The sequence below is a fragment of the Macaca mulatta genome, chromosome 1 (assembly GCF_049350105.2).
Source record: "Macaca mulatta isolate MMU2019108-1 chromosome 1, T2T-MMU8v2.0, whole genome shotgun sequence".
NCBI classification, from domain to species: Eukaryota; Metazoa; Chordata; class Mammalia; order Primates; family Cercopithecidae; genus Macaca; species Macaca mulatta.
Genome location: NC_133406.1, coordinates 44,353,458 through 44,366,806, shown reverse-complemented (window position 1 = coordinate 44,366,806; position 13,349 = coordinate 44,353,458). Strand labels below are relative to the sequence as shown.

The following is a 13,349-nucleotide window of genomic DNA, read 5'->3' as shown; positions in this document are numbered from 1 at the left end:
TTTTAATTACATTTTACAGGACTTGTTTACTGACAGGAGAATGTAAGAAGATATTGCACCAAATCTATAACCAAAGCAATGACTATAGCTCTAATCAAGCTCACACATACACAATTATATCCCCAAATCAGCACTCAAGGTCTAGTCTTGCTTTATTAGATGAGTTTAAGAAAGTAAACTTCTTACAGTTGTCAGTGATGGACAACAGGCATCTAATAAATAGTGAGTACAAAGAAAGAACACCACTCAAAGAATAATAACAAAATGATTGAGTAGGCGAACTAATGTAAGGGTCCAAGATTTTCTAACACATTACTCATTGAACAGGCAGATGCCTGCTCTTTCCTTCAAGGGAAAGAATAATGATGGGCTACACCCTTCCTTCAGAAGAAATAAATCATTTTGAGGGTACATATAGAGAAGACGGCAACGATGGCTCTACGTTTTTGTTTCATGACTAAATAATCTGATTCAAAACATTTAAGAAACTGTAGATGATTTAAATGTGAAACTCTCTGTAAAATATATAGATGTCCCAGAAAAGAGTGTGGTTTAGTAGAAAGCACTCAGAATAACAGATCAAAAGCCTGAGTCTATATGCTAGCTCTACTAGTGATGTTGGACAAATAATTTGGTTTCTAAGTCAAATTTTCTTTAGCATAAAAATGAATAAACTCATACCCTTCTCACAAGATAAAATACCACAGAAACTTTAAAATGCTAGACATATATAATACGATATTCTGATAGATGAGTTTCGCCATGGCCAAATGACTAGAAAGGCCTTTTAAGTCCAAGACAGATCTTTAGTAATAAGGTGATACTCTTATTTGAGACATGTGAGCAAGGACTTTTCTTTTGATTTTCAATGTGCTTATGTGAGGTAAGCAAACCAAAAAGTATGTAGTATCTTCTTTGAAAATGTTTTATAAATATATTTGTGAAAACCTACAGGGTACAGGTATTATACATATGGATGTTTTAAGTCTCCACCTAAATTTAGCTGAGTTTAAATACATTTAAAGGACTAATTTCATATTTAGATGAAAATCAATGAAATACATTATATGTCTATATTCAAAAAATTGTTTTCTTTGTTCTGTATACTATGGTATCTTGCATCTTATTCTATTTGCCCTAAAGAAGAAAATGAATATGTAGTGAATCATGTAGACTTAGACGTGTTCACTGAAGGACTACAAATCAGCAAATTATAAGAAGATTAAATTAATTATGGGTGGAGTATGTTGTTCCACTTCTATTTTTATCTAGAATTATTTTCAATTAGTCTTTTTTATTTTATGTTTTAACTACATTTTAAGTTACAAAGTGGCTTAAAAGAAGCAAATTTGTAACAAAAAGTTATTATTAAATATGGATTTGTCTTTTAAAAAATCGTTTAAAGAAGATTGTGGTATCAAACTGGAAAGTTTTGTAATTTAAAGTTAATGATCAATTTTCTAAATCCCCTTTTCTGTTCTAGCGCTTGAGTTAGATACATCCTAAATATTTAAAGTTATAAAACTAAAATTAAAAATGCATACTAACCAGGTGGAGCCAGAAAGACCAGCAATGTAGGTAGCACAATCCAGAATTCCTGATTCGTATAATGCCTTCATCACACCAGAGAATCCCACCATGGCTCGGAAACCCCCACCTGAACCCAATATGGCTACCACAGGCACCTGAAATGATGCAACAGAGAGATTTGTACACAAAGTAAAAATCATAAAATACAGTTCCCTTTAGTCTCAATCTTTATGTTATACATCCCATATTTTGTCCCAAAGAAGTGTAAGTTAACTTCATACTTTAGTAATGCCTAATTTTTTAAAGGAAGAAAATAAGGCCTGGTGCAATGGCTCACACCTGTAATCCCAGCACTTTGGGAGGCTGAGGCAGGTGGATCACCTGAGGCAGGTGGATCACCTGAGGTCAGGAGCTTGAGACCAGCCTGACCAACATGGTGAAACCCCATCTCTACTAAAAATACAAAATAAAAAATAGCTGGGCGTGCTGGCAGGCGCCTGTAATCCGAGCTACTTGGGAGGCTGAAGCAGGAGACTTGCTTGAACCCAGGAAGCAGATGTTGCAGTGAGCCAAGATCGTGCCAGTGCACTCTAGCCTGGGCAACAGAGCAAGACTCCGTCTCAAAAAGAAAAAGAAAAGAATGTTTCATATAAGAAAACAAAAAAAAAGCAACGTCTATTAGAAAAAAAAAGTTATTAAAATGACCAACTTACTCTGTTTAATAATAATAATACTCTATATGTGTTCAACCTTTTGCAAATTTTTGACTTGCTTTCAGGGACATTGTTTTATTTAACTCTCAAAAATCATGTAAGGTGAGCAGAAGGAAAGTATTTGCTGGTTTTGCAGATGAAAGTTCTATACTGATTATGCTACTTGTGTAAGATCTACTAGTTGGTAATTCGTAGTTGAGTAAGCCCCTCGCCTTCCGGTTACATTTACAGAGAGCATCTTTAACATCTGGTGACCGATCTGATGTTAGCAGTAAAAGAGAGGAAGGTGGGTGGTCAGACTTAGGGTTTCTAGCTTTGCTCTTAAGCAGATGATGCTATCATTACCCAGAACAAGAATCCCAAGGCATGAAGTTAGGTGAAGGAAGAAACAGTGTGCTCAGTCTTAGAAATGCTGAAAACACAACATGAACGCATTGTGTTTCAAGTATTGGCACCTGATCCCTGAGTGGCCACTTATCAATATGACGTATACATATATTCATGGAATGATTATTTTACAACCAGAAGGACCAAAAAGATTGTATAGTCATAAGAGATAGTAGTTGTAAGGAAGCCAGATAAGAATTTAGAACAGAGGGGAAGGATTTGAATTAAGCCTTGAAAGGCGGTTGAGTATATAGGCAGTATAATAATAATAATAATAATAATAATAATAATAATACTAGCAAACATTTATCCTTTAAATTGGGAAAGAGAAATCTGCAGAGTCCAGATCTTATTAGAGTTAGAGCAGTGAATAGTAGAACACCTAGGACTAAATTCCTGACCCAGAGCTGTACTCTAACAAGTGGTCTCAAATCAAAAAACACTAGGCATCAAACTACATGCAAACTGGAAACCTCATAATGAAAGCACACTCTACAAGTGCAGTGCAATGGAAGGATCTAAATGGCTTTGAACCTGTGTATGTATGTATGTGTATATGTGTGTATGTCTGTGTATCTTTATATAGATGTATATGGGTTTGTATAAACACCATGCTCTCAAACACAGATTTTTAAACTGTAAATAAAGTAAAATATGTAAGTCCTTAAAAGCTTGTCTGGAGGGGGAAATAAAGCTAAGGTAGGAAACTAAAGTACGTTATACAGAGGATGAATAGAGTACAATAAAGTATTAGGTGCAGCAGTAGTTATAAGAAAGCTAGATATGAAGTTAGAATGAAAAGGAGGGATTTGAATTCAGCCTTGAAAAGGGGTTGAGTTTGCAGGCAGTATAATAAGAATAATAATAACAATAAAAGCAAGCATTCAACATTGCTATGTGCTCAGTTCTGGGCCTAGGGTTCAGGTCAAGATAGGCATAAGCAGGAAAGGGTATGTGATTTGGGAACCAAACTACTTGGGGTCTTAGTATTGTAGCAGGTGTATATTAGGGAATTGGGAAAATAGGATTATGAAGGGCATTGAGGAAAAGCAATTTCAAGATTAATACTGTAAAACATGGAAGGTTGTTCGTATTCAAAAAATATTTGGGGGCATTTGAGTCTAGGTATGGTTAATTGTAGCACTGTATTATTAAAAATAACCAATCCAATACAAATCAGGTAGTTCAGAATAGAGAAAAAAAATTCTTAGTAGCAGATCATACTGTTCAACACACAGCAAACAGCCTGCACTGTTATTCAACATGAGATTTAATAAGATAAACTAGAAAAATGAACTTAAGAGCTTCTCTAATCCCGAGAAAACAACCTCCCAGATGTACTTCTTCAAATGCCAACAGTGCGACACACACTGAAGATGCATATGGTACATTGCTTGGAATTTTCTGGAAACAGCCTCCTGTTAAACTGCAATTCGTGCGTTAGGTAACCTACTGTTCTCATTATCGCTTTGAAGTAATTCTGAAGGAGGTTTTCAGGTCACGGTTTTAATTCAGATACTTCTGTTGTCATCAGGGGAAGGAAAATGTCAGATATTTGTATATAAAGTTGAATAATCAAATAATTGACTGTGCAGATTATAATTACCTTCATTTGTTAAGTATGCATTTATATTATATCATTTAATTTTCATAACCTATCAGTACATATTATTACTCCGTTTGTTTGTTTGTTTTGTTTTTGAGACAGGGTCTCTCTCTCACCCACACTGGAGTCTCTCTCTGTCACTCAGGTTGGAGTGTACTGGCACAGAGATGGGGATTTGCCGTGTTGCCTAAGCCTCCCAACATGCTGGGATTACAAGCATGGGCCACCACACTGGGCCTATAACCCCATTTTTAAAAATAAAGCAATTTAAAACACAAAGAATATATTTTTTTCCAATGTCACAAAGCTAGAAAGTAGTATTTGGAGTCAAAGTTGGGTCTGCCATATAACAAAGCTATTATTTCACTATGCTCTACTTTGTCTCTCAAAACAAATAGCCCCTACTTTTCCCCAACTAATGCTGTGTCCTAAGGCCAAGAAAATCCTCTGTGCTCAGTTTACTTATTATAAAAGTATCGATCTTGATATATTAATGTAGAAAAATATTGATCTTGAAGCTTTTAGTGACTAGTAACATTCTAGATTCTGTAACACCTACAGTAACATGAATTATAAAACTATAAAATTATAACTATGAACTATAACAAAGAATGGGAAATTAGATTTGTCAAGAACATATCGTATGTGCCTTGCACTCTCTCACGGACACTCTCACACAATTTATTTCATTTACTCTTCCCAGCTCTCAAAAGGAAATCATTGTTTGTTTCATTTTTCAAGTGAGGAGTGCAGATAACAACTAATAGCTAATAAGTAGTACAACCAGGATTTGAGCTGAGGTATGTCTGGCACCAAAATTCCTTGCTCTTTCCTTTGTCATTGCTCAGAATGAAAGGGGTAACCTTTATGGAGTGAAAGCACTGATGCTTCGTCAAACTATATTTCAAATTATGTATCACTTCAAATAACGTCAGGACAATTTTACATAATAAACAAAGATTAAGTTTAGAGTTTTAATAGTCTTGCTCATTCTGAAATAATGTTCAAAGAAATAATACGAAAGTTATATGGTTCAGCTGTTAGTCATAGCTCTAATTCTAAGAGAATCAAATATGTGTTCCTGAGAAGGTTTGGGGTTATATTTGGACCGAGTATCACTAATATTTAGATATAAATGATGTCAATAAATATTTCTCATACTTCCTTCATAGGATTATGGGAAATGAGTTTTCGCTTACCAAAAACTTTGTGTTTTGATTTAATTATCCTGGCACATAAACTTACTGACATTATTAATTGCCTCCCTTTCAAAAGAAAATTCTGAAGTATTCAAGAATATTTTTATTTGTCATAGAGAGTTAGATAAATACATTTCTCTCCTTGGCCCCCATATTAGTCAGGGTTCTTCAAAGAAACAGAACCAACAGGATGAGTAGATATATAGACAGAGATTTATTATAATGAATTGTCTCACACCATTGAGACCAGATGAGTCCAAATCTGCAAAATGAGCTGGCGAGCTCCATACCCAGGAGAGCCTATAGTGCAGATGGAAGTCCAAGGGAAGTCGGCTGGAGAATTCCCTCCTGCTCAGTGAGGCAAGCCTTTTTGTCATATTCAGGCCTTGAATGGATTGGATGAGGCCCACCCACATTATAATAGTAAGGATAATCTGCTTACTCAAAGTAAGCAACAACATCGGCAGCAAATCTAGCACTTGCTCTTACATGCCTCTCCATTGCTTCTGACATGCGGACATTTGCTTGCCTCTCCTGGACCCTGTTTCCCTCACAGCTTCTATTTCTCAGCAGTCAAGGGCTTTGAGCCCCTCAGAGTGCACCACCTTGCTGACTGCAGTCTGGGCCCCTTGGACATCTAACCTACTCTCTAGACCAGTTAGACCAATTTCCAGCTCTGTTTTATTCCGTGGCTGTTTATATCCCACCACTTCCTCAGATAAGAAAAATTCAGCTCCATTTCTTGATTCCTGAAACCTGACCCTTGCAAGCCCAGGCCTGCTCAGTTCCTGTTCCTATACTCCACTAAAGGGAGCCCTCCACTGCCTGTCTTTCGATCTTTACCATCTGAAAGAGGAATAAAGATTGATAGTACAGAGCGCCATTGTCAGAATGAAGGTGAAAAGAGATGGGAAAATATTCTCGATGAAGGAAAGCAGAAAAACAGGAATGGCAATGCTTATTGACAACTCAAGGTTGATCTCTCTTATCTCCTTCAGAAACTGTCTTGCTCTGCCTCTCCCTCCCCAACTAGATGATCCCTGTTTCTCTGGCCTTTCACTTAACTTATATGACAAATGTAAGTACCAAGTGGCACTCGGAGAATTAATTACTTAAGGCCCATATTTTACTTCTATTTTCATCCAAAGCTGTCTATTTGTTTAAACTGAAATATGGTCCTTATAGTCTTCCTTAAGAAAAAGCATTATCTCTTTTATACTCTGACAACAAGAAGATTCTTTTCCACTTTCATTTCTTTACTACTCTAATTCCAGATTATACTCCCCCAACCAACCTTGTTATGTTATATATAGCTAGTTTTTAGGGGACCTAGAGACTGGATAGTAACATTTCACTTCATAGACACAACCACAATCTGAAAACTTCATCTGACCAAAAACTATTTTAGAACAAGAACATTTTAAAAAGTGGCTTCTGAACTACCAAAATACACCAAAAATCCCCATACACAAAGTCATGTATCTTGCTCAAAGAAAAGATCTTAGCCCTCTTCTCATAAAGAAATTATATTAATTAGAGACACTGTTCTAATAGCAAGTTGGTTTATCAGATTTGAATTCCAGAGCAACAAAGTTGAAAGAGAAAAGGGCGGTGTGAAGAAGTCACTTCAAGCGGCCACACAGGGCACAGAACAGTGGCAGCTGAATGCAAAGGAAGCAGGCCTGAGAATGCCCAAATTGGTTCAGTCTGAGCAAGAAATTACACATTTCAGGAAGATTTCCATCTACATAAACAAAATCAATATTTTTAAAAAAAAATCTCAGTACTTAAGAGAATAAACTCTTAGACTTTAAAAAACCTTAACTATTTGACTAGTTCAGTATACAGGCAGGAAAACTAATTAAAAAAACTAGGCCATGGTAAATTTAACAATTATTGACAACGAGTGTTATGCCACAGAATGGCAGCACCCAAGAATATGTATAATATTACTGTTTTACTGAGCAACTATTATGCGCCCCTATACATTTTGCTGGACACTTTATGAGCATCAGTACTCATCCCCTTACCCCAACAGGAGACATTGTCATCATTTTACAAGTGAAGCACAAAGGTAAAACAAAGTTTCCAAATATATACTGCCCAAATTCATTCAACATTTAATTCAACGTTGAGGTCTAACCTGGATACTGTCTGTTTGTATTGAGATGAATAGGACTGTTCTCGTTCGTTGTGCAAACTGCCACAACAGCCCATTCTTCCATACCTTAAGGAGGCCAACTGGCCAGTACTGAACAGAAAGTGAAGACTTTGATAGGGGACAAAGGATGTGGAAAGTTAAGAGATCCAAGAAGTAACATAAAAATAGGAAAATGTTACTTTTGTTATGGGAATGGGTGGTGCTGATAACTTCTAAACTGATTATTTCTGCCAAGAGAGAACAGTGTGGACTGAAACTAAGAAAAGCAACAACAAAAGTTTTAATTTCATAAATGACTTCCAAACACATGAATTTAATATTTTTTGAAGGACAGCACAGAGAAAAAGCATAATTACCTCATTCCCCATCTGTTGCAGAAAAGTTATTTTACCGTCATTTGTATGAACACGAAGTGAAGTTATATTTTCCCAGGAAGACTTACTAATCATTTCCACAGAAGGAGGAGTGACTAGAGGTGGCAGCAGAAACTTACTTTTTGAAAATAAGAACCTAAGAAAAAATGTCAGCCAGTGTGTCCTACATGAATTTCTAACTCAAGAGTCTAAGCCAAGATCTCATCAAAACCTTCTCCTTAACCAGTGTTTCCCTAGCAACCTGATACTGGTGTTCCTGTTTCAAAACTGTGACCTCTCTCTAGCAAAGCTACTCCATGCATACAAAGACTAAATCTGTGCCCTGATACATACAACAAAATATTCACCAAGGATCTACCATACTAGGAACTATGCTAGGTGTTTGAAATATAGAAATGAATAACACAGATATTGTCCTGGCTCTCACAAAACTTAAATTCTAATGGAGAAAACAATCACACTCACCAATATTTTTACAAGAAGTTTTTTTAAGTACAAGCATGGGAAATGATGAGAAGAGAATGTTCATATATGCCATAAGAGAGTATACTGAGAGAACTAATTTAGACTTAGGGGTAAGGAGAGAGGAGATGATTTGGGAGAGTCTCAGAAGAAATTATCTGTGTGCTCATTAAAGAATAGGAGAGTGTTAGCTAAAAGTGGGGTGAAGTGGAGAGAGGGGTTGTATAGGGGAAGCCTATTGCGGTGAGAGGAAGCACTGTACAGGAGACCTCCAACCGGGAAAAGATTCTGCAGAGACAGAGAACTAAGAGGTGCTTACTGGGAGGGAGTAGAGAAATTTGGGATAAACTGGCAAAAATGAAGCTAGAAAGAAGCTATGGAGCTAAGAGTCTAAGAGCAGTGGAAGGATTTCAAGCTTGGGACGGACTGAATTAGATTTCTGTTTTGAGACGTTCACTCTGAATTCATTATAAAAAGAAAGTGGGAAGAGGGAAGACAAGTACAAGTCCTCTAAATACACAAACATATGTAAGTCCTCTCTATACAAGGCACAGAGAAAGACAAGACATTGCGTTCAGATTTAGATAGGCTGAGTTTGAGATGCTGGGAGGAATACATGTAAAGAAATCAAGTAAGTGTGTAGATATTTAGGTCTGAAGCTCAGAAGAGCGGTTCTAAGTTGTTGATATGCATGTCCCTAGCACACAGGTGTTGGGCGACATCATAGGCCAGAGAGAAATTTCTTGTTGTTGTTGTTATTGTTGTTGTTGTTGTTTGAGACAAGGTCTCACTTCGTCACCCAGCCTAGAGTACAGTGGCACCATCTTGGCTCACTGCAGCCCCTACTTCCTGGGTTCAAGTGATCCTCCTGCCTCAGCCTCCCAAGTAGCTAGGACCACGGGTGCACACCACCACACCTAATTTTTTTGTATTTTTTGTAGACATGGGTTTTCACCATGTTGACCGGGCCGGTTTTGATCCTCCTGCCTCGGCCTCCCAAAATGCTGGGATTACAGGTGAGAGCCACCATGCCCTGACTCAGAATCCTAGATTTAAATCTCAATTGCCTAGAAAAACATATTTCTCACGGAGCATGGTGGCATGAACCCCATAGTCCCAGCACTTTGGGAGGTCGAGGCAGAAGGATCACTTGAACCCAAGAAATAGAGGCTTCAGTGAGCCAAGATGGTGCCGCTGCACTGCAGCCTGAATGACAAAGCGAAACTGTCTCAAAACATGAAAGAAAGAACTAGAATGAGGAGAAAGAGGACCTAGGACTATGACTTGAGGAACTACTATAGGTAAGGAATGCTCAGATGAAGAAGAGCTGGTAAAGAACACCAAAGAGGCATGATGAAGACCATGAAAAGGGAGTAAGTGAAGAGTAGACAATGTTTCGAAATGTAAGGAGACATCTGTCATTTGCAGCTGTAAGGTTAGTTAAGATAGGGCAAGAACAAGACCCTGTGCATTTATTAGTACTGGTGTCTAAAGGAGGTAGAATAAGTTTGTATAGAAAATGTTGGAAACGTTTGTGAAGGTAAGGAGAGAAATAGAGCAGAAGGGAGGAGAGAATACAGAATCCAGGAAATGTTTTTTGTTCTTTATTTTCTTTTTATATCTGAGTTTAGAACATGTTTATATTTTTATAGGAAATATCCACACGGAGGTAGATGCTGACAATACAGGTTGAGAGTGATCTGGGAAAATATGAATAACAGATATATTGGGGTTCTCAAGAGGAGCTTCAGATCCATATCTGATGGATATCTGCATTTGAAAGCAAAGGGAGTATTTTTTCTATTGGACTAGGAGGCAGGTTGCAAAGGACAGGCATCGGTTATGGAGTATGTCAATTTTATAGCAAGAAATGAAGGATTTGTCATCTCCTAACTTTTTATTTCTCTATCATTAGGAGAGAAGTCCATCTGTTGTGAGGGAAACAAGAAGTAGTCAGCCATTAACAGTAAAGAAAATAATTGTTGCAAATAAAATAGAAAGAAATTAGGCAGGGAAACTCTGAGATTGCAAGGCATGATCTCTCAAATAAAGTTGACAATCATGACTTACAAGAAATATGAATTTCCTCCTTTTTCCTCTAGCAAGCTCATACCTCAAGGCATGGCCAACTGTCTTCAACTCTAAAAGAAATTTCTATCATCTCTGCTGCAGAGAGTGAGTCATCCTCTTGTGATCACTTGCATCCCTCAGTTCACACCTCTTTATTAAGAACTTAACACATCATGGGTTTTGTTTGCTTAAATATCATTCTTCCAAAGAAGGCTTTAAAATCACTAAGGAAAGTAACTCCTCAGGGCTAGCCATCTCAGCTTTATTCTTCTCTAGCGCTTAGCACAGTATTTCAATAAATCACAAATGTTAGAAATGAAAAGAATTTGTAAAATCATTTTTCTGTTTTGAGGGTATACCAATACCAAATAAGGATGGCAACAAAAAGAAAAATGTTATAGAATTGCTACTGAACAGTTATCTCTATTAAAAGAAACACACGTACACACACTAAAAACTTCAGAGAAGCTATAAATTTCTGAATAATGTATAGAGAAGACAGTTTTTTCAAGAACTAATTAGCCTGACGTGATAAACAATCACAAGTTCTAACAAGGATCTATTGTGGTGACAAGCAAGATACAGGATTTGGCCAGGCATGGTGGCTTGTGCTTGTAATCCCAGCACTTTGGCAGGCAGAAGTGTAAGGATTGCTTGAGCCCAGGAGTTTGAGACCAACCTGGGAAATATAGCAAGATCTCATCTCTAGAAAAAAAATTATATATATATAATTATATATATACGTGTGTGTGTGTATATATATGTATGTGTGTATATATATATAAATATAAATTTTCTGGGTGTAGTGGCATGCACCCATAGTCCTGGCTGCTTAGGAGGCTGAGGCAAGAGGATCACTTGAGCCCAGGATTTGATGATGCAGTGAGCTATGACTGTCCCACTGCACTCCTGCTTGGGCAACAAAGCCAGATCTTGTCTCTAAAAAAAAAAAAAAAAAAAAAAAAAAAAAAAAAAAAAAAAAATGCAGGATTAAAGAAAAGTCTCTCTCTTTTTAACATAAACTTAAATGAAGGTTTCCTTAGTTTTCTTTAAGCAAAACTTCCCCTTAAACAGCATCTCATCTTAGAATCTGCTCCTATAACAACACAAGTCACTCTAGCATCAGTAGGTTGGCTTTTGAACCCTACCCCCACCTAAAACATATTTGCAAATCTTCAACCACATGTGGGATGGGGTTATCATTTGGCTCCCTTACTCAGAATTTATGTCTCGTTTCCAACTGTATTCTGCCCTTAATTTGCAATAATCTCAAATTCCTACAAGAATGAATTCCAAGAAATTAATTTACTTATGAAATTATTTTAGGAAAAATTTAATGAAATTAATTCCTACAAGAAATAATTCAAGAGTGTATAAGACTATGCACATATATGTTTACTTATGTATTTAATTAAAATATTATTTTTATGAAAATAAATTATATTCATTTGACATATTCAATTAACAGGAAAGCTCAACTAAATAAATAAGTAAAAGATTACCTGATATGCCACTAACAAGAAACTTCATTATCATTTGATGAGCATCATTGCAGCAATTAATCTTTGTAGGTTTCAGATAGAAAGATGGACAGATATATAGAGAGAAAAATAGATAAGTAGATTAGGTAGGTGATTGATAGATACATAGATGAAATAAATGATGGATAGATAGCCAAAAAGTAGATTATAAGATATATGATTGAATAATAAAGGATGTTACATTTTCCTGGAATTTAAGGAAAGAAAAAGCAAAGTACAATTGAAGGATTTTACTTTCAATATTTGTTTATATTTATAGTCCAGTATTTCTCCATAATTAGGATTATAAATCATTTCTTCATCTTAATGATTCTTATAATCCTAATTATAGAGAAATATTAGAATACAAATATATTATAAGCAAATATTGAAAGTAGGATCCTTCAATTTGGTCAATTTTAAATATCATTAAACTCTACTACAAAATATAAAGAATTTGGAACATTTTCTTTTTTCTCCCCATCACATGTGCCTACATTTGTTAATCGCATCATCATTAACAAGATTTATGGCGTTTTCTTCTTGTTCTATAATGATGATTTCCACAGTTTAATTTTAGCCTACATTTAAATTAATTTTAATCCTTTTATATTTTAGACTAAATTTTTCCTATTGATAAAATAAATTCTATTTCATGCATAAGTATGCCTTTTTGAAATACATATATTTAAATAAGTAAATAAAATGTGGTACATCCAGATGATGGAATAATATTTAGTACTAAAATAAAATGCACTATCTAAACGATGAAAAGACATGGAGGAAACTTAAATTCATATTACTAAGTGAAAGAAGCCTATCTGGAAAGGCTACATACTGTATGATTCCAACTATACGACATTAGGCAAACTGACAAAAGGCAAAGCTATGGAGACAGTAAAAGTATCAGTGGTCTTGGGGTAGGGATTAGAGATGAATAGGTGGAGCACAGAGGATTTTTAGGACAGTGAACTACTATGTATGATACTATGATGGTGGATGCATGTCATTACATTTGTCCAAACCCCATAGAATGTAGACCACCAACAGTGAACCTAACGTAAACTATGGACCTGGGTGATACTGATGTGTCAATATGGGTTCATTGATTGTAACAAATGTACTACTCTGGTGTGGGATGTTGATAGTTGGGGAGTATAATGGTTAATTTTATTTATCAGCCTGACCAGACTAAAGGATACTCAGATCACTAGAAAAACATTCTTTCTGGGGGTGCTCATGAGGGTGTTTTCCAAAGAAAAACATGTGAATCAGCACACTGAGTAAAGAAGACCCACCCTCGCCAATGGGTGCACACATCATTCCA

The 13,349-nt window shown here is 36.1% G+C and overlaps 1 protein-coding gene across 2 annotated transcripts in view; it reads right to left on the bottom strand.

Annotated features, from left to right (window-relative positions):
* Positions 1 to 13,349, bottom strand: part of PLA2G4A (phospholipase A2 group IVA) — a 147,960-nt gene that overhangs the window by 53,991 nt on the left and 80,620 nt on the right. For both annotated transcript variants that reach the window (XM_015121794.3, XM_015121786.3), the window contains one exon: positions 1,549 to 1,685. In XM_015121794.3, coding sequence (XP_014977280.1) covers positions 1,549 to 1,685 — 137 coding nt within the window. The remainder of the gene's footprint in view (positions 1 to 1,548; positions 1,686 to 13,349) is intronic.